This window comes from Choloepus didactylus, chromosome 2, assembly GCF_015220235.1.
Source record: "Choloepus didactylus isolate mChoDid1 chromosome 2, mChoDid1.pri, whole genome shotgun sequence".
NCBI classification, from domain to species: domain Eukaryota; kingdom Metazoa; phylum Chordata; class Mammalia; order Pilosa; family Megalonychidae; genus Choloepus; species Choloepus didactylus.
Genome location: NC_051308.1, coordinates 133,108,475 through 133,131,523, shown reverse-complemented (window position 1 = coordinate 133,131,523; position 23,049 = coordinate 133,108,475). Strand labels below are relative to the sequence as shown.

Here is a 23,049-nt window from a genome sequence, read left to right as displayed (position 1 = left end):
CAGTTGTGCTTAAGAGTTTCAAAATATGCAGAATGGCCTGAAGACAGCCTCATTCTCTACCATGAAGTATTAGATTGATCCTCTATTCCTGCCTTTCTGCTGAATGTTGTTTTTTTCCCTCTCAAAACTAATTACATTAGAGAAACTCAGAGTAAAATATTCTGCAGAGCACACTTTTCTCACTATCCTTGTCAATGAACTTCAAATTGTCCTGTGATTTGGGATTCTCCCTCCTACAGTATCCATCCATTTTGAAATAATTTAAACTCCCAAATGAGGCAAAAAGCATACAGAACAGTAAAACTCAAGGTGCTATTCCTAAAACAAAAATCAGAACAATCTCACTGGCTTGAAATAGACACATTTGCTAGTCTATCTCAAATCATTCTCAAAAAATATCCTCAAGACACCCCAATGAATGTGCTTATTTAAAAAACAAAAACAAAAACAAAAACATTTGAGTGCCTACTGTGTCCAGAAAATGTGCATAAAAATACAATTAAATTCCTGACCTTAAAGGGTTGTTTTCCAAGTATAAGAGGACTGGCTTGAGTCCTAAAAGTCAAAATGACACAAAGCCCCAACATTAGATGAACGTCAGTGATAAACAGTAGCTCTGAGGTGTTCTTTCTTCCTTTAAGGGTTCCCCCACTGGGTCTTACCTCTCCTCCCAGTTACCAGCACCACATTCCCAAATGACTGCCGCAGCCTCCCTGCTCAGCCCCTGACTTACGGACCTCTTCCCCTTTCAAACACATGCCCGTTGTCATGTTTGTGCCTTTTATGGTTCCCTCCCCACACATAATAGCAGAGGTGAACACTCCATAAAAATGCTGCAGCCACCAGCTCAGCCTGTCAAGAAAGTCCTCCAGAGCCACCACCCTCCACTTGGATCCTTCTTCCTTTTGTTAATTGACACTTTGTTTCTCCCTCTGGTCCTGGCCCCTTCAGAGATGGCCAGCTCAGTCGGACAGTTAACTTGTCTTTATGTCTTTTTATCCTCAAGACAAAGAGCTTGCGGGAAATGACCAAATAAGCTCCCACACACCATCCACCAACCTGGCTTGAACCCCAGGGCTGCATGTATCCAGGAGGGGAAACTGAAACTGTCAGCTGCAGCAACCACTAAGCCCTTAGGATCTCTGGAGCATCATGACAGGTGATTTGCATACATTTTTTTTCATTTAACGTCACAGAACCTCTATGAAATATCTATTATTATCCCCATTTACAGATTATAAAACTGAGGCTCAGAGAGCTTAAATAATTTTCCTAGGGTCACCTAACTAGAAATTCAAGGTGCCAAGATTCAAATGTTGTCTGTTGAATTCTGAAGCTAATGCTTTTAACTCTATCCCATATGACCTCCCGTTTAATAAGGAACAGAGAATATTTACGGGTCTTGGTTTCTGGGAATTCTCATCTGGCCCACCTGTGGGATAATGATCAGAGAAGCAGTCCCAGCCTGTGAGAGCATTCCACAGTAGGACATGGTCCTCAGCTTAGGCTTGTGGTCAAACCAAACCCACTGAGCTCAGAGCTCCAACATAGGGCTTCTTCATTCTTATAGTCCTGGCCCCTACCCCATCTCAATGCCAAAAATGGGTCATTCAGTATCATGAGAAGGCTCAAGGTAATGTTTCCAGCTTCAGAACTAAAGCCATGTTGGACCAGAGGGCACCAAGCAGCTTCAGGGACCAGCCCACAGTTTAATAGACTCAACTCTTCCTTGAACCGAGGATACATTGGTACAGTTAAACACTGCTCTCTTGCCCTACACAGACAGGTTTGTTTCTTCGCAACCCCCAAAAAATGTGGGACCATGTCTTCCATATTTCCATATTTTGGTTGGTGGTACCACCATTTTTCTAATGTTGTAAAATAAGGACAGAAACAATACCTTATCAACAAGGAGCTTATATAAAGATCAAATTAGTTAACACACCTAAAGGGTAACATATTTACATGAAAAAAATGGTAAATATTATTTCTTAAAATTTTACAGCACACTGTCAGGTAGATACTATGACACCATTTTGGTTTTCCTAATTGAGGCTCAGAATAGTTAAGCAACTTGCTCAAGGTCAGGAAGCTAGTAATGGGAAGAGCTCTGATTTGACTCCTAACCACTACCCAATATTAAAGAGTTTGGAAATTATTATGTGGGCCACAAAGAACAAAAGAAACATTACAAATAGGAGAATGATATCTCCAACTGTAGTATCCCATCATAAGCACACAGCTCAAGGGAGACCCAACGTACCCTTAAAATGCTCACTTCAATCTCAGCCTCAATCCATTATTCCTGGTCAAGAATATTCTTCCTTCTCTCCAGCTCCCCAAATCCTATCTTTCCTGGTAGTTTAGGTTAGGTCCCCACCTTTTCTTTGAGACCTTCCCTAATCCCTGTATTGATCTGCCCTTCCTCTGAGATTACGTGGTACTTACAATCTAAAAATTGTCTTATGTTAGTATTCAGCTGTTCCAGGCATTCATTTATTTGACAAATATTTATTAAATGCCTAATGTGTACCAAGCATTCTACTGGGACAAAAAACCCTTGGCCATTGGCCTTAATGTCTTGTCAATCTAGGATGGAGATGGAGACAAGCGAAGAAGTAAATCTAATAAAGTGCTCCCAAAAGGTATAAGATGTGGTGGAGAATAAAGGGGAGATTGGTCAATCTTCTAGGATGTGGGAGGCATGAGAGACTCCAGGGAGGAACTGCCTTTGACCTGAGTCTATGAAGATGAATTGGTGTTCCCTGGAGACCTCAGGAGAGAATAAATTGCAGGCCAGTAAAGGGCATTCTAACCAAAGGTCCAGAGGGCATCATATGTTCTGACAACTGCTAGGAATTTTGTACTGTTATTGTACTGGATACAATGAAAATATGGCTGGATCTGGGCATGAACCAGACTGTAGGTGCTTTTTGTGCACATCTCAGGACTCTAAATTTATTCTGTGGGCAAGATGCAGATAATCTGATTATATTTGCATGTCAGAAAGCAAACTCTTGACATGTTGTGGATGGACTAGAGCCAGTGAAACCAGAGACAGGGAGACAGTTTCAGAGATTAGCGTAGCAGACTAGGTAGAAGAAGATGAAGATCTAAACAAAGACAATAACATTGGAGGTGAAGAAAAGGAGTCAGAAGTGAAAGATGAAACTAGCAGAAAAGAGGCATGTGCAGATATGCAGTTTAGAAGGGTCACTCTAGCAACAGTCAGGTGGGGGTCTGCAGGTGGCCTCACTGGGGGCAGGGAACCAAATAAGGGGCTATTGCAACAGCCCATAAAGAAATGAGGAAGAGTTCCCCATATTTTTCCTCCTCTTGATTGTCTCCTCATTGCAGGTACCATCCCTGGACAGGGCTTACCAAGGATCCTCTGAATCAAGACTGCCTGTCACTGAAATGGGCTCTCCTTAAAGACGATGAAAGGTAAATGGAAGAATGCAACACAAAGAGAAGAAAAGCGGGTGAGGGGAAGGTACAACATTATAGGTCCACAAGGTGCTCAGGGTTTACTGACTTCTGATTAAACCTAAAAAACGCTGGTCATGCTGGGCAAATTTCAGTGGCTAATCAGAGCCCTATTCCTTGGATCTCCCAGGGAATTATTCGGCAGACTCAGAGGAATCTTTTAGCCAATGACAATTTTATTGACATGCTATTCCTTTTCCTTATAAAAACAAGGTAACCTAGGAAGTATGTACTTTTAAATGGCAACTCTGATAGAAGGCGGCAAAGGCAAAATGCCTTTGAATTTAGGTTGTTGCTAGACAAAAAAAAAAATTTTTCTCGAAAGATTTTAATACTATGCTATCAATATCCTTATCTCAGAAATAAATGATGATGGGTGACAGTCTACCTTCAGGGCTGTTGAAAAAAAATCAATGATCTTTTTCAAATTTGAGCTCTGATATTTGCAAAGTGCTTTTAGTTCAGATGAGGGAAAGCACTAGAGGAGTACACAGATAAATAAATCAATCTATAGGAAAGAGAAATTGCTCACAGAAGCAAATCACTCCAAAGCAGAATTTTATTAAACTCTACTTAGTTCTGATCCTCACACAAACTAAAAGAATTCCCCCAGAAAGCCATCCTGTGTTCTGGCTCTGAGTGCTTTGCAAAGCCTTTTCATGGAGCAGTGCTGACCACTAATGGCCAGTTGGTTCCTTTCAGTTTTCCCAATCCTGTCTCTGAACTGTCTTTGAAGAAGTCATTGATTAATCAATCAATTCTCTACATACTAATGCTCTAGCTTCTTACATTTTTAATATCAAAAAAAGCTCCCCTCACTAAGAACTAGTAGTAATCAAGATCACACACTATCTATGCTTTTTGATCAAGGGCTCACAGTTAACTTCTTTGGCTTTGCAAGATGATGCGTTATATTGAATCAGCATAGACTATCAATCTTATTTTCTTCTTTATTAAAATTTTGAAAGCAAGCAATGTCATCATTCATAATTGAACTAATGTTGATTATTATTTTATCAACATTTATTTTCCACAGATGGAATAAGGTCTCTTTATTGATTTTCCCAATGGTTTACAATGTAGGTAGACAGAATTTAAAGTATAGAGTCACCTTTAGGGCATATAAACCTTAACCATCCCAAAGCACCCACTATCATTATCTATTATGAACATCCACACACATACATGTAAATACACACAGACAGAGTAAAAATCATTTAAAGTATTTTTGAGAACCAACAGAGAACAAGCCAAAGAGAAAAATGCAATAACCGTTGGACAGAAATAAAAGTGAAATCAGACTATTGTTTTTGTATCACAATTAAATGCCACACTCCCCTCCCCCCACCTTGTTTTGTCATTCACAAGTCTGAGAAGGCTTCAACATACTCAAGAAAGAGGCTGCAGAGAAAATTTGGGAGTAAACGTTCTAACGATACAGAAAAGACATAGATCACAAGCATTTTTCAACTCCCTCTTTTACTGATGAATTAACTCTCAGAAAGACAGAGAGGCCTGGCCAAGTCAGCAGAGGGACTTGGGTCCTTCTTTATTTTCTCCTTGTTCAGCATTCTTTGTATGACACTAACAAGTCTTTTCCATCCAGTTTCCTATTCTCTTTTCAGGATGATGGATACGATCTGCACAATTAAATCTTGGAATCTTTAAGCATCCATTACCATGCATCTTTAAAATTATATTCAATTGCCTCACCTTTCCTCCAAATTATCAAAAATATTACTTAAATGTGAATTAATCATTAAGTATTTAACCTCTCAACACTTTCATGAAATCAAGTTTATTGGCAATTTTACATAAATGTGAATTCCCACTTTCCAAATGAATTTAAAAACCAATTGTAAATAGTCTACTAATAAACATTTAAAATTAATATTTGACTAGATCTCCACCAGCCATATTTTCACATTGTCAAGCCATTCAATATAGTCAAAATGGCTGTTATCCATATTTTAAATTAAATATAAGCTCATGGGATTTTGCCTTGGTAGGCTTTGCACATTTAGACTTGTGTCAATATCAAGAGTCAATACAAACCTAATACTAAGACATTCAATCTCTTACATTGAAAGTTTATAAAACCAAGGATTCTTTTAAATATCAATACCCTTTAAGAGTCATTTTTAAAACCCAAAACAAACTCAATTTAAGGGGAGTTTCATTATAATTGAATATGGAATTGCAAGTTGGACTGCACAAAACAAACAATTAAACAAGCAAGAAGTTTAATTAAATTTCGAATTCACTTGGATTTCACTCTATCCTGCAATTAGGTTTCACGCTAGTATCAAGTATTCAGGAGTCAGAAGTGCCCTGCTGAAGATAAATCTGCAATGTCAATAGTGGGCAATATATTAATGTCAAACAGATGGTAAAATAATGGATTTATTGCTAATTTCCACAGGAGGCTGGCTGAGTTTTCCTCCTCTACCCCAAATTCACTACTCCTTGGACAGAGAACTGTCAGATTCTCATGACAGGGATATAGCGGAGAGAGGTAGACTCCCCCATTTTAGGGAAAAGGAACACACTAATATAAGGTTTGCGGAGGATGAATCACCAGAATTAAAGAACCTGGGATCTAGTCTCAGTTTCACTACTCCCTACTCCTGTGGCTTTGGACAAGTTACTCTAAAGATGAAGTTAACCTAGTTCCTGCCAGATACAAAGTCTGAGATCATCCAGTACATAGGAATTTGAGGAAAAACAAAGCTGTCAATTGATCTATCTCTAAAATGGCTGAGGCATCAGCATTCCTCAAGACATTTGTGGTTACAAACCTAGGACTTACTTATGTATATGTATATGTATACATACATGTATATGTATTGTTTATACATACATGTATATGCATTGTTTATACATATATATATGTATAAACGTGTGTGTGTGTATAACACAAAATCTCCCCAAATCAACTATACTGAGGAATAGGCTTAGCATAGACTATTATCAAAATGCACAAGTCTAATTCCACAAAGAGGATGCTGAGCTAATATAATCAGACAAAACACTTGCAAGACAAGAGACAACAAATGCAAAACGAAGGCTCAATACATAGTCATAACTGTCAGAAAGCATCACTTTAATCTTGATACACTCCTATTTGAAGGATTGAGAAAACTTTCCAAATCATCATTCTTAGACTCTATGGCCTGTAGAAAATCCATTAGGTTGCTCCATGGTGTTTCTACTAGTAATTCAAAGCCCTGAAAAACAATTTAGTTGAAAGATGTCTAGATCATGATAACTGTAAAACTGAATTCAAACCCCTAACACAATTAAACAGGCCAGGCATAGTTGTGCCTTAGTAAACTACACTACATGTGACCTTGGGTCTATTTTGTTATGTATGAAACACTACTTCCAACCTACCTAGTTTTTAAAATGCACGGACAGCAACAGCTTTAATTTAAAATGCCAGTGTTCAATATGTCAAAGCTCAAATATTCTCTGAGAAGGAGTTTTAATTCATGTATATTATTAATGCATTATCAGAGAACATATCCCTGAGTTAATTCTGACCAACAAGCCATTAGTCAAAGACTACATAAAGGAAACGTGGTATATGATAAGAGATGAGAGGATTTTTTTCTCATTGCTCTTGCTATCCAAAGGAGAAGAACCATAGAAAAATAAAAGAAGTCTGGAATTTCTGATCAGGAGATAAGAAACTAGGTTCTAGCATGAGTTTTGTCCCTTACAAGCCATTTGACTTTGGGCAAGCAACTCTTTGGAGGAAAGAATGGGAAAAATGTCCTGCGATCTGGTGCACTGAATGAGCAAGGGTGGAATCTCCACTCCATACAAGCTGTGTGGCTTGGAGAGGTTACTTGCATTTCTGATCCTTAGTTATCTTATTTGTAAAAATGGAGATAAACTACCCCATCATAAGTTTTATGCAGGTTTAATGAGATGAATATCAAAAGCAGGTCACTGTCCTTGGAACATGATGTTACTACTAGCAAATGTTGATTCTCTCATAGACTGATACAAGAAAAGATTGCGAGAATAATGCAGAAGATTTTTTTGTTTACTGTAACAAACTTTATAAAATAACATTGCTCTTTAAAGTGATTTTCTAAATTTATAAAGCCCATTTATTTAGGCTATATAAATTAGGTTCGTTGACTTTTGAAATTACGTTCTTTTATTGAACAGGCTAGCTGCTCTTCAAAAGCAGACAGTGTTGCTGCACCAAATGACTCTGTTTTCAAAATTGTCACATGAATGTAAAGATGGGGACAGGACTAGACAATCAGGGACCCCCGACCACTATAATAATCTAGCCACTCTTGAATAAGATAATCTGAGCTCCCAAATTTCAATATTTTCTTAGAAATATCTAGGAAGAAAAAAGTCTGCTAGTCTAATAAACTACAGATAGGACAAATACATGGTTCAGGTCATCACTACAAATCTGTATTTCCCTGGAGGGAGAAGCTACTCAATGCTCAGTCCAAAATTTATTCTGAAGAAAAAAGATAATAGCTTTTTCATACTACAGGAATACCTTCACTGACTTAGGTAATACATATCCAATGTTACCTAAGTACTGCATGAAAACAAACATATTTATTTAGCACAAACCTAAAAATCCACCCTGATAACTGGTCAGGGCTTAGTCTCAGATCATGAGCTTTTTCCTCCCCAATTTCTTTAGCACTAAAGAGAGAACTTAAACTGTAAGACCAAAATATCACTATCTAACCATTGGAACAAAACACCACCAAACCAAATAAAATCAAAACTTTGTATATATCATATTAGGCACAATCCTGTGAAAGATAACGTGACCAAAACACTTGACATGAATTAACATGGTAAATGAAGATTTTATTTATTTTACTCTAAGGAAATGCTTTAAAGTCAAAACCATTCTTACAAATTGCTGTCAATCATATGCACAATATTACTTATTAGTATCTGTGAAGCACAATAAAATGAGGTATGCCTATATTTGATTCTATAAAAATAACATGTCCGTATCCAATGGCATCACTCTAAAAAGTGGAAAATTTCACCTAGTGCACAAACATAGTACACAAGAATATATTTTTTTTAATTAAACAAACTTTCCCTTTGGAGACAACAGTAGGTATTCTTACTATAAATGAGGCATCGTGCTAGGAGAGAAAAAGCCCTGCATTGAGATTCAAGCTCAGTCTTTTCCACTTGTTAACTGAAAATGCACACACACACACACATAAAATACTTAATATCGCCTCTATTTTCTGAAGGTGTAAAGGGATAGTTCCTTCCTGATATCTCACAGGACTCCTTAAGAATCAAGTTAGGTTATCCAAAAACACTTTGGAAACCATAAAGCACTATATAAGTGGGAGGAATTATCCCTATATGCTACTAAACAAAAATACTCTAATATGAAGGAATTAAAATCTGAAGCCTTCCTTAAAATACTCAGCCTCAGAACATTAAAGTGCTATTCATAATTCAATCAGAAGTCCCAAAATTGATTTCTAAACACCTTGAAAACATAAACTGTCTCACATACTTTTGCTGGGGGCTACAGCACCTAGGATTGTACTCTGCCAATATCTACACTTTTACCTGATCCTGATGACCGTCCAGTTAAGCTAATTACTGAAAGAATCTTCCCTAAGTATCTTTTCTTTTACTCTAAAGAAAAAAGATTTTAAGGATAGACTTGGAGGAATAACTATCTATAAACACATGAAGGGTTTCCACATAGCAGGAAGAATTAGACATATTCTATTTGATCCCAAGAAGTAATATCAGGAAATTATATACTTGGACAGACAGATTTCAACCCATAATGAAGAATTTTCTACAGCGAGAGCTAACCAAAGATAGGGCAACCAATTCCAGAGGAAGTGAGTTTTGCATCACGGGAGGTATTCTAGCCACAGGCTGCCCTTGTAAAGAAGTTATAGGAAAGGCACAGGGATTGAATGGTTGGAAGAGATGAGCTCCAAACAACTCTTCAGAGATTCTATGAGTTTTATAATACAGTATTGCATTTGAAGATTTTGATTATTATGAAAAGGTACCCAGAATCTACAGGGAAAAAAAAAACATAAGCTAATGATCTAAATTTTATTTTTGTGCCAAATGACATAATTTCCTAACTATTTACAGCATAAAGTATATATACTTAAGCAATAAAATTTACTTTTTCTAAATGAAGAGGAAAAACCTTCCATTGAAAAAATCTTTCTTAGATTCTCAGAGGGCCAAAAACTCTTTGAAAATTTGTCAACCAAGATCGCATTCATTGGACTTTTCTAGGTTGAAATTTCTAATTTCATTCTTCTCATATCAAAATAACATGTGGTATAAACCATTTCTTATACCTTGCAATTCATCACTATTTGCAATGACATCATAATGCCTTGTTAGAATGTAAACTCCAGAAGAGAAAAGAACTTGTCTTATTCATCATTATATCCCTAGTGCCTAGAACAGTTCCTGGGCATGTTTGAGACAATCAATAAATGAATGAATGAAGAATGAGTAAGCATTTGAATGAACAAATGAACATAATAATAACTGAAGGAATATATACATACAACGTACAGTCACATTTGATAATCATGTCAAGTGTGACTTTCTTATTTCCCTCATAGACCTATTGGCTGCTGCCTAATGAAGAGGAAAGTCTAAGTATCTCTCAGTATTTCCATTGTAAGGACTGGTGATGTCCAACTGTAGCTTATTTTATGTTTTGTTACCCAAAGTAGTAAGTCCTATGATCTAACCATTTCTTATCAAGAAACATCGTAAAAGTAATATATGGGCTTTTAACGATTAGGTTTAGCTGTATAGGCTAAAGCTTGCTCACTATTACAGAAATCACTATAGCATAGATTATGCCATTTTCTTAGAGGAAACTATATGGCAAGTTGATTTAGTACAACAAACAATTCCAAATCAAACTTAATCTTTGTGTTAATCGCTACACTATGCAGATATGCTGGAGAGAGCACAGTAACCACCACTGACAGGTTACACTTGCCCGATGGCACTATCATCGTTCATAAGAAGATCAGCAGATCCAAGGGTTTGTTATAAAGGCTTGGGGCATCCAATACTAATTCAGCTTAATTTTATTTGCATTTAGATTTGACTCGAGTAATGCTTATTTGTTGATGGAAATGTTGCTATTTGTCCTCTGCTCTTCCTCCCACCTGTGACTTGCCTCTCCTTATCTCCCAGGAATGCCAGAAAAATGTCAAGTAACTACAAAATACAGCCAGAGGAAAAGGAGAGAGTTTGATCCCCCCCTGGGCAATAATAGAACAAGAATACTATTTAATATTTCCCAATGCTTTGTCATGCATAAAATGCTTTCGCCTGTTGCTGGATGAAACAAGCTACTGAAAGACTCCATTTTCTGACAGCTGTGATTTTTCTGAGCACTGTCCCATGTCCTGCTTCCTTTTATTGCTGCCAGGAAACTGCGGTTTAGTTCCCTATACTGATTTAACTGCCAATTTTGAAAGGTTATAGACAATACGTTGGATTCAGGGGGAGTAGATCTGACTTCATTGTGGAAGATTAATGTGAATGTCAGTCCCATGAAACCTCTCACAGCCCAGGGTGACAGATAGTAGCAACATGGATTCCACACCCATAAACAAATTCTTCATATTAAAAACTGGTAGTGGAAGCCTTTTAAGGAGAAAGAATAAGGTTGTTTTTAGAGAAAATACTTGCTCCAGAAAACAAAAACACATATGGGTAGACAAATACAGAAACGATTTGTAGACTGATACTTTTATTTCTATGCCAGTAAAGCTGCCAGCATCCAAATAAACACTCTGACAGGCTTTGGACACCCAAGAAATGCCAAAGCAGGTGGCAACTCAGTCAAAATGTCACCTTCGCACATGGCTGATTCAGGAAGGATCACCCTCTGGCAAAGTCTTGACACTACCACAGTCTTCCTTTGCCCCTTGTAGTTTTCATTTGTGTGCTCTTCATGGAGGAAAATGCAGAATAAAAAGCAGGCACAAATGGGAATTATTGCTGGGAAGAAAATGAAACAAGACCACTTGTGCCATCACTGATTAAAAATGGTCCTTACTGATGTGATTGATTATTGAATAGAGAAAAGCTTACCATGTTGCTGCTACCAGCCTAGAGTCTAGGGGCTTGTACATCCCTTCTAATAAACCACATAATAAAACGTAACAAAACCCATTGCCTCAATAGATGCAATCTGCTCTTTGGACCAACATTTTTAATGCTCAAATGGACAGTATAGAATAATTCCAAATGAGGGTTTGGGATTTCTTTTTTTTTGTTTTTGTTTTTTGAGGTGAGGAGCATTTTGTTGGAAACTTATTATGATGGCCTAAAACAGGAATCACCACTACTAAAAAATTCACACATCTACAACTGTGTTCTTCCGCTGGCTGAGTTCACTTAGTGGTAACATATATTGGCTACCTTCCCCAGGCCTACATCATTTTTTGTGTGTGCTCTAAGACCAGGGTTGCAAACTACAGCCTAGAGGCCTAGCATGGCTTAACACCTGTCTTACTGAAACACAGCTACACTCATTCAGTTATGTATTATTTAAGGCTGCGTAAGCGCTACAATGCCAGAACTGAGTAGATGAGACGGAGACCACAAGGTCTACAAAGTCTAAAATATTTACTCTCTGGTCCTTTACAGAAAACATTCACTGACCCCTTTTTTTAGGAGAAGACATTCATTGCCTCAACAGATATTTAAGCATTTGAGAAGATCCCAACAGAACTCCTGATGAGGAAGAAGAGGCGGAAGAGGGGGAAGCAGCAGCAGCAGCAGGAGTCTGAACCTGCTATAGAATCCCTGGACTTAGCTTCCTGTAGATATTTTGGGAATCTACATCTGGACAAAAATATAAACAAAGTCAGTCTCTGAAATTTTCGTAACACAATGTCAAGTATGCTGCCATTCCTTTGATATTATAAACATGGGTTTCTTATAAGTTAACAACAAAGTCCATCTTCTCTTGAGACACTCACCAGAGAGTTTAATCTTGAATTAATAGGTAAATGACACAGCTTTATTCCTCCAAATCCCAGGATGGCTAGAGAAGGTGCTCTGCCAGGCCTGGCCGGGCAGTCTCTCCCCACGGATGAAGCAGCGAGGTCAGGAGGACTGGTGCCCCGCAGGGAGCAGCCTGCTGGGGGGAGCACTGCACTCAAGAGTGATGCTGAGGTTGTCAGGGAGAGCAGGGAAACGGCAGAGGTCACAGACACGCGGTATGACCCTCCCCTGTGTCCACCGTGACGAGATTTCAGGTGGAAAATGGAGAAGGTGTGGTCGGGGTCTTTCTGGATCACAAGGTATCAGGAATGTGTACAGAGACAAATGTGAGGAAGCAGGTGGGCTTTGTGCACCTCAGACTCCAGAACTGGAGTTTGGTTAAGCTCTGCCTACATCTCTAAGAAGCAAGGAGGCTCCAAATAGCACGCGAGTAGCATATCCATCTTTAGGTTTTAGCCTAAGTATGGATGAGATAAGTGCTATTTGAAAGAGAGTCTAGGTAATGTGAAAAGTACCCATCCTGTGGTTCTATAACTTCTATGAAGCATCAGGTCAGACTGCCAGGACAAATATGAGGTTAGGTGACTACAAAAATATTTTATAAAATTACAATCACATATTTGAAAGCTAATTTAAGAAAGAAATAATATATGACATCACTTGTAAATTTTCAAAAAATCTAATGCTGCTGCTGGAAGACACTATGTTTTTCATGGTCTCTTACTTAAGGATCCATACAATAAAGCCCTCTTACCATACTAGAAAAAGTTTCTCTCCCTCAAGGGCTGTGTGATATTTTGTCAAACATTTAGAATCCCATGACTTAAGTCTTTGTTTATTTTCTTGCCTTGGTTGTCAGAAAACTTCAGAGTAAAATTTCAAATTTACAATAACAGTATGACTGTCTACCATGTGCCAGGCTATGCTAGAACTGAGTATATGTGTGAACAATGGAAACAAGATCCCTGCCCTCATGGAGTTTAAAGTCCAGGGAGGGGGCAGACACTGACTAAATAGACAGAGAGATCTAATAGTAAGCCCCAGGAATCCAAGCCTGGGCAGTTCAGCCTTGGAACCTTAAAAACACACACATTGGAACCAAAATAACCAAAAAGTAATTCATTCTTTACTTAGCATTTCAAAGAACTTAACAGGATATATAATTCAGAGTCCATGGAAACACATCTCAGAAGGTCCTTTTCCACTTTCCAAATTCCTGAGACCCCACAGTCATTCCTGAGTCTCACTCACATCAAAACCCAAAAACTTCCTTTCTATCCCCAGACCCACAAGAATTTCTTTTCTCCAATCTCCCAGCTCTAATCATAGTTCAATTTAGCATCTCTCCTAAAAAGTAAGAAAGAATCCTTACTCTTTAGGAGAAGGAAAGACAGGAAAAACTAAGCAGGAAGTAGAAATTCTCTTTAACAGGCAGAGATTGGGAGATGGAGGGGATATTGTAAACAGTACACCTGGATAATTTTTGTCCAGCCATCTTATTACAATCCTGAAAGAAAACAGGGGTGGTGGGGTTACTAATTTAGCGTGAGGGTCAGGAGAGGCCTCTCTCACAAGGTGACATACAAAGCCGAGACCTGCAGAGTAAAGAACCAGCCATCCAAAGAGCAAGAAGGAACATTCCAGGTAGGGAAACCTCACGTGTGAGTGCCCAAGGTCGGTGCACACTTGAAGAACTGAAATTGAGCAAGGGGAAGTCTGATGTGTAATGTGGCTAGAAAGATGGGTGAGATAAATGAATAAACATTTTATATTTATAAAAGTATAAAGAATTTTTATATTATACCAAGGGCAATGAAGAGCCAACAAAGGGTTTTAATTAGGAAATGACACAATCGTCACTCTGAATATTGCCTGGAGGATTGACTGGTGAGGGGATACAGAAGCTAAATTAAGAAGGCTTGGACCAGGGGGATGGCAATGGAGATTACAGAGAGGTAGACAGATTCAATTCACACAGATTGGTGAGAGATTACCTGTGGAGGGAAATGGCTAGGTAGAGGGCAATTCTTGGGCCTCCATCTATTTGGGAGGAAGAGATGATTTGGATAGAAATATCAACAGTGGATTCCTGAAATTCAATCCACTGTATATTAATTTGACATTATTATATTTAGAAATTATGGCATTTAAATTAAAAATTCAATTGCAACTACTCCCTCATTGTGATTACGTGTCCAAGGTCTCCAATAGTGTCTGGCAAGAGGACAAGTGATCAATAAATATTTGCTGAATGAACTCAATTTCCTTTTATAATTATCTCGCTGGTATTTGGAATAGATGAGAAATATCTTTAGATTAAAACAAATTATGTTTTCTAAAATATAACTTTATATTTGAAATGTGAAAAATGTACTCACTGTTTTTATAATACAAACTACAGAAAGTAAATTTCAACAAAATGTTCTTGCTGGGTAGAACCTGGGTTTAAAAAAAGGTTTGGAAATGCTGTTCTATTTGACCTCAGATTATTTAGATTATTCTTTTTAATTCCATGGCATGTGTGCTTTCACTGTGAGTAACCTCAAATTCCTTCTGCAAGTGGGTGGGGAATAAATTAGAATGAAACACGATGCTTCAGATTAAACACCACTTGTGGTGTTTCCATCTAGATTACCACCCCCTGCCACCCCACCTGAAGAACACTCCTTTGCAGGGGCTCATCCCAAGAAACATGAAACTCGGGGGCTGTTATAGATTCCATCCTCCATTCTCATTCTCTACTTCCCGCTATGATTAATCTTAACATTTAAGAGACAGGCATCCTGGGGTCTTCATTATTTTAGCAGATAACACTGTCCATGCTATTTTTACTTAGATAATCCAGGCAAAGCATGTAGAACTGTGCCTGGAATATGGTATAAACAATAAATATTAGACAGTGACGGTAATAACGGCATACGTGTCTTCAAAGGGGCTTTCTTCATTCAAGGAAGTAATATGAACTGTTAGAATTTCAAGAATTGGGTCAGATCAGTCAGAAGAAATTCTGGGCAAGGGGGCTTTTTGGTTCCCTTCAATCTAACACTTTCTACCACATACAATGTTTCTCCCCCTCCTGTTCTACTTTTTCCTTCTCTAACTCTTCCTTTAAAAAGCCTTCTTATTCTATTCCTTTATTTCATATCTAACCACCTTTATTCCAGGGACATTAAGGAAACTGTCTGACCCTCTAGATCCTATTCACAGTGGGAAAAAAAAAAAAAAAAACCCTGACTCTGGTTTTAGATAACAGGATCTGAGCCCAGTCACTTATTTTAGCACTCCTATGGATAAAGAAAATGCTGTGAACTGAGATCCTTAGCTTTACTGTAAATGACAGAGTATTGAGTCTGTACAAATTTGTTGAAATGCTCCTGTGATTGCTAGTTGCTATAAAATAATAGGATGACATATTAATTTAAATCTAACAGGATAATTCTTCAAAACCACATTTGGATATGAGGGATTTGGGGGAAACATATCCATAGCTTCCTAACAATACTTTGAACACTGCAAATATGTACGCACATCCACATTTTCTGATATCATTACAAAAACCAACTTAAGCTAATAAAAATATTTGCCATCCTATTTCACAGGTAACTAAATGGAATTGTGAGAAACTGTTAGTGACAAAAAGCCCTTTTAGAAATAAGTAAGAGTAAGCAATGCAAGTCAATCAGCCTCTTGGAAGATTTCAATATGTTCTTTAGCGTTGAGTCCCTTAACAATATGTGGCTCAATAACTGTTTCCACAGACTCAAGAACAATTTGTCCTGCTACCACTTTGTCTTACCCCCACCAAAATAAATAAATAAATAATATATTTTAAAAAAAAATTCCTTCTTCCCTTCCTAGTCCTATCCAAGTGGGTCACTGAAGCTTTTCTCTTTGCTCAGTCTTTCCTGTGGAAGTTTGCCAAGCTCTGGTGTGGTTCACTGAATATTTTAAATTCTGGAAGTGGTTATGGCCAAAGAAGGTCAGAGAGCACTATTACTGGGCAAGGATGTATAAGGGTTTGGGAAAGTCAGAGGCTGAGATTTAGGTTACCTGTGGGGAGATGATTTATGTTTACTGGATACTTACTGTTTGTTAGTGCTCAGGCATTTGTTTTCTATGGCGTTTTTTAATATTCCAAATTGAGAGCAGTATTTTAAGTGCCTTAAAGGTGATTTGTGATTTTTTTTAATAAAAATGATCCAATCATCCTATAAACAGCAGAATTGCCATCTTCTGTAAATAGAACTGGCAAGAATTTTATCAGTCTTAAAATACTACCTCCCTTGATTTCCTGCCACCCTCCCACCAATGCCTCGTTTTCCTTTCCAGAGTTCCTTAAAGCAACAGTAGGTCCAAAGTACTTAGGAATACTTCTGGTGTCCACATTAGTGCTAAAGACTGGGAAAAAGTCAGTCTGTTGTGAAGATACACAAGGCTTGCTTTTTCATGTATTGTCACAAATGTTGCAAAATGTCTTAGTTGTGTTTTACTTTCCCATGGCTTATAAAATAAGAGTAACAGAAGATAATAAAGAGATGATAAGGAGATAAACAATAGATAACAGATAATGAAAAAACAGCAAAATTTAGACCGTAGGCAAAGTCTTAAGCTTCAGACTTATCTAGATTATTCCATTTTCCTGAGCACAAGACAGGCAAGAACTGCCGTACAAAGATGGAAGTGGGACATTGTAAGGGCTTTTCTGCATAAGAAGCTTCAAAAAAGAGGGGAGTAAATAAAATAATACAATATTCTGATGCATAAAAAAATTCTGACTAATTTTATTTTACCATACATGGCATAATTCCTGCTCATAGAAACCTCAACTTCGACTTGGAGCAATTCTCAAAGAAAGGTACTTCCACCCTCTCACCATCTGCATGGGCAGTCAATGGAACTCTGAAAGACAAATAACCACTTCTACAGATATTTAATGATATTGTTCAGGTGCTTGGAAAATACTCAAGATTAATAAGCACAGGTGTCATGTGTGTGCTATAGCTGTCTTCATGGTGGTGGAACAATATAAATCCATCCATACTCATATACACATGCAGGGCAATGACTGCTCCCTGCCTACTACTATCCATTCCTCCCTTCTTCCATAGTAAGAGAACCTTGATTTTTAGCCAAATTCCTGCCTGGAATAAAGATTTATATTTCCCAGCCTCTCTTATCACGTTTGGTCATATGATTAAGTTCTAGTCAGAAATATGTAACAGAAGTCTGCGGCATTTATACAAAAGATCCCTAAATGTGAGGCCTACCTGCTGTCTAAAATGTAGATTTTATAGCTGGAGTGCCAGCAGTTATCTTGGACTACAAAGTGACCAACCTTGAGGATAGAATCCCAAAGCTGATAATGGCAGAGCAGGAAGATTTGAGCCTGGGTTCCTTACAACACCCTGGAAAGCCGCCATTCCGCCCCTCATCTATCTACCCCATATTCCTTAACAGGAAAGAGAAATGAATATCTTTCTTATCAATCCTCTTTTATCTGGGGCTTAGCTATTCGATTTTAACAATTAACTGAAACACCTATCATACAGTCCAGGGTGCCTGCCTGCTCTTGGACAATAGATCTTTACTTCCCTCCTCCAAATTCCTTTATTCATCTAAAGATTTTGTAGCGGAACAGAACCCGAAGAAAATACTAGCCTAGCATCCTTCCTACGAGAGCCAATGCTTGAGATCAGCTCTGGCTTTGAGAACTATCACCAACCCCAGCATCGTGTCACACCACTTCTAAATGCACATCTCTCGTCACTGTCCATCACTTGAAACCTGTCCAAAAAGCACGCTGGGTTTGTGATGGGACCCACTATCCATCAGAGACTCAGCAGTGATCACCACCTTCATCACTGTCCCCCAAACCAAATATGCCATGTTGCAGTATAGCCCTGCAAGAATGCACAAAGCTACTAACCCCTTTCGCTTAATTATTATAATCAATAACAAATTTTAGGAACTACAATAGTACACTGAAAGATGCCTTTTGATTTTATGAGAACCAGTAAGTATATTAGGACCCAAAATACAAAACAATATTAATAATAGCAATAACAATAGATATCAACTATTGTTCAGTACTATAGTTATTGTACCATTTGGCAGCACTCTGCTTGACACATATTATGTGGAATTCAAAGTAAATAGCATTATCCCTTTTCTACTGATGAGGAAACTGAGATCCTGAGAGGTTAAATAATTTGGCTAAGACCACGCAGCCAGTTCTTAAAAGTGAACACAACTGAACCCAGAATTGTCTGTAAGCTTAAAAATCTCTCTGCTGTACAATCCTCTCTCTCAAAATGTTAGTCATCTTAACAGAATCTTTATTTTTCTCTCTTCAGAATTACAATAAAACATTCTATTCCTACGTCTATTTTATATTAACATGAGTATTTCTTAAATCAAACAAAAAACAACAAAACACATGGGCTTTGTTCACAACTGTTAAATAATGCTACAACACAAATGAAATAAATCACAGACGTGTTTTCTCCTAAGTAATTTCACCTTTTGCTAACCATTTCAATTTCAGGGTGGCCTACAGGTTTCCATAACAAGGATTATTATGTATGTTTCAATCTGTAAAAATCAAAGTGAAAAAGAAACATTTATAAAGACATGTTCTTGTATAATTGCATCTCTGTAAGCCATTCCTTTTGAAACATGTCTGATTTGTTTTCCACCTCTTTGCTGAGCTTCCTCTTCAGTAAAAGGAAAGACTGCTGAAAAGAAATCAAGCCCTTAAAGCAATCATTGACTATGTCAAGCAGTTTGTCCTAGATTCAAACAACAAATGAGTTAAAAACACACAGAGGGAATAAATCAATCTTTCCTTTAAAAATATGCACACATACGTATATATATTTGTGTGTCTCTATTTAACTTATATATAATACAACAATTACATTAAAAGTTGGTCATTAGAATAATTAATATTTTTCTTGAACTGCTGAAAGTTAAACAATTAAAAAGCTGGGAAGAAAGTCAAACAGAAGGTTAGAGCTCCCTCTTGCTTCTCCTTGAAGAAATTCATCAAAACGCCTCTCCTAGGAGACCAAGGTTATCAAGCAGCCTTGTACTCAGAGAAAAGTGTTTCCTCAGCTTCTGTACACATGCTAGAGCATTAGAGTACATCCACTGATAATTCATTATTCATAAGTGATTTCAGTCAAGGAAGAAGGCACTTTTAAAGGTAGGAATACTCACAAGGCCATTTCAAACTGTTCCAGCCACTTTTTCTTTAAATCTTTTGTTTTGCAATAAAATTCTAACCCATTTTGTCCTTGTATATGGATGAGGTAGAAGCCATAGGACCACTGTTAAAATTAAAACATTTCTTGGGTTAATATGTATCATTAATTAATAACATCATGTTTCTAAATGCACTAAAACTCCACTATAATCAGCCAAAATTCCCTCATGATGCTGTCAATAATACAAACTGTGGACAATCAAGCTCATTATTATAGTCAGCTTCATAGCTATACCAATTTCTATAGCCAATGCATTTTACTGTCTTGATATCAATGCTTAGAGATGATCAGATCAGCTGTGGCACTGTCCAGTGATCTCTCACAGAGGCTTGCTCCTAATCCATTTCTAGAAACAAAATCAGCTGGACAGATAAGCCACAGCTCACATTGACGCATTAGCACACTTTTCCTGAATATTCAAAGTTACGAGCAAATTCTAGTATGTAATTTCCAAGAATTCACCTTTTTATTCTCCTTATCAGTTGTAGGATTGTTGGCTATTTTGTACTGCTGAAGATCTATTATTTCCTTCATTTCATAGTTATCGCCTTTCCTTTTACACACGATCACTGCCAAGTCAAATAAGAAGATATGCCTGTGAAAGACAAACAGCAGTGGAGAGAGGGTGGTTGAAAAAGAGAGACAGACAGAGGGACTGAAAGTGATCTGGAAGCATGTGGATGGATTTTTTTCCCAGTAAGATTTAATTTAACCAACCAAACACTTTTTCTTTCAAAGACAAAAGGTGGTATAGCACATTGAAGAGAATGTGAGATTTGAAGTTATAAGAGCTGAATGTATTCTGAAACTACCCTTTTCTAAATGAATGGCCTCACTGTAACTGTTTCCTCATTTAAAATATGAACAAAATTATAATAAGAACAATATGCATACCACAGAGTTGTATGGATACTGCAGAGTTGAAAGGATAACTGAAATAAGCCATAAAGTGTTGCTCATGAGCTGTTACCTTTTTTTTAATTTAAATGCTAAAATTTAAAGAATAATAATTGTGACCACAATGGCAGCTACCTCCTACTGAAGTTACTAGGAGGTAGCAGAATGCCTTTTATAAACACGACAATTTAAATTCCCACTACCACCTGCTATGGTATGTATTATCTTCGTTTTACAAGCAAGGAAACTGAGGCTTAGAGAATAGATACTTTGCTCAAAGGAGGGGCAGAGCAGGTTGTACATGCAGGTTTAATTCCGGGCCCTGTGCTTTTACCCTTTATGTTGCTACTTCACAATTTAGTGAATCACCTGGATCAAGTGGTATATGAGCAAAACATAAAGAAGAAAAGTTTTATTTTACATGATATTTTTCTTTTCTATTAAAACCAATGATATTTGGGGGAAGAAAACAAAGCTTATAACCCTCTCATTCAGTACTGATACCTGTATCTTTTCATAAACTCTCAGTGGTTAATACACATATCTTTTTTCATGCAATGATAATGATACATTATCATCCACATAGGTCTAATAGTTGCATCATTTTCAAAGCCCATCTCCTCCAGAGAGGCGGCTCCAGGGAGCTTTATGTGGAACCAGGATATCATGGTGGAAGCAAGAGCTGGTGCTGCCCCCTGCTGGTTAACTTGCTCTTCTCCGAAAGATCCAGAAAAGGCACCAGTTTGACAATCATGTAAATAACAAGGGATGCCAAGTCAAGTTACCTTCATGAACTTTATGTGAGAATCTCACTATATGGTCCTCACTCAGACTTCTTTCTTAGGGCATTTTCTAATATTCTTAGTTATTTTTTAAAATGTATCCCCCCCAAACCAAACCATTGTATTTTATGGTAGTTATCTTTGGTTACTTTGCCCCATTCTCATCTTAATATGTCCTTTTTTTAGCCTAGCTGACCTCTTCTATATTTGTTCTTTCCTTAAGAACTTACACTTAGAAAAACCCACAGGTGTCTGAACAGAGAGGGGAACGCCTACCATGTCTATATTAGAATATTTATAAAACTTTCTTCTTCCTTCCACACCCCCCCCCCCACTCCCTTTGTCCCACAGGAATTGTTTTAAGGTTTTCTCAGTCTTCCGATACTGGTTACTTATTTTGAAACTAAATATATTGCTCCTCTTTTCTCACCTTTCTTGTTTTGTATGTTTGTCTAACGTAGTTATTCGAATTTCACCATCTCCCTGAGGTCGTCCAAAAAGCAGAACTGGTTGGTTCTAAAATATAAAATGTACATTCCTGAGTTTTTCATAATCACATATAAACAGAAATAAATATTAGTGTAGATATTTGCTAAGGATCTATAGTTTAATACCTAATAACTTTATTCTTTTATATTTTTGGCACACTTATTCTAGAAGGCTGTCTACATGATACACTTTAAAAAAACAGCCTGTCCTTTGTAATCCCGGGGGATATGATGAGGACATTAATTAGTTTCAATATAACCTTAATTGGGAAGTTAGGCACCAGAAAAGGGAATTAACTGGAAGAATCCAAATCACAAGAGAGTTACAGCTACCAGTAACTACTGAGTTTTTACTATGTGCCAATCACTGTACTACTTGCAGGACAAAATGACGTAGGCCTTGCCCTCATGGAACATACTGTCCAGTGGAGTAACAAGTATTCACAGCATATAATTACAAATGTACAATTGCCATGAAGGCAATATACAAAAAGCATGCATAGCAGGGGGTCCTAATTTGGTGTAAGGGATTAGGAAAGGATTCCCCGAGCTAATATCTCAAGGATGAAAAGTTGTGACTTAGCGATTAAAAATAATGAGCTATTTCCCCCAGAGGCACACAATGAAATTAAAAAAAAAAAAAAAATTTATGAACACCTACTGTGTAAGACACTAAAAGAATAAAGAATAGAATGAAAAATTATCACTAACATCTAAGAAGCTCCATTCTAATAAGGGAGACATTGTATAATTAATTAACTGTACTACAAGAAAGTATAAAAAAAAATGCTAAATAGCTGTCCAGGCACTGTGCCCTGGAATTACAAAGAGGAAGGGATGATGGGAGACTAGAGAAAGAGATTTCTTTTAGTTGGGCTTTGAGGGAATTTAATAGGGAATAGTGGGAAAACACATTCTGGTCTCTAAGAACTATAAAAATGTGTCACAAATCAGAGACCATAGAACATGGCAGGGTAGCTGCAATGTAACATATGTGGGCAGATACAGTTGGATGAATTCAGGAAAACAGCTGAAAGCCAGATCATTGAGGGCCTTACATATTATGCGACGGAATATCCATTGAATGTCTTT

At 37.5% G+C, this 23,049-nt stretch overlaps 1 protein-coding gene across 5 annotated transcripts in view; it reads right to left on the bottom strand.

Annotated features, from left to right (window-relative positions):
- Positions 1–23,049, bottom strand: part of VAV3 (vav guanine nucleotide exchange factor 3) — a 375,496-nt gene that overhangs the window by 154,668 nt on the left and 197,779 nt on the right. For 4 of the 5 annotated variants that reach the window (XR_005215287.1, XM_037826497.1, XM_037826494.1 and 1 more), the window contains 3 exons: positions 21,900–21,985; positions 20,253–20,385; positions 19,744–19,853 (listed from right to left, as the gene is read on the bottom strand). Coding sequence is in view for 4 of the 5 variants with exons in the window: in XM_037826497.1 (XP_037682425.1) it covers positions 19,744–19,853; positions 20,253–20,385; positions 21,900–21,985 (329 nt within the window). In the remaining variant the exon portion in view is untranslated. The remainder of the gene's footprint in view (positions 1–19,743; positions 19,854–20,252; positions 20,386–21,899; positions 21,986–23,049) is intronic. The other variant, XM_037826496.1, reaches the window with a different exon arrangement.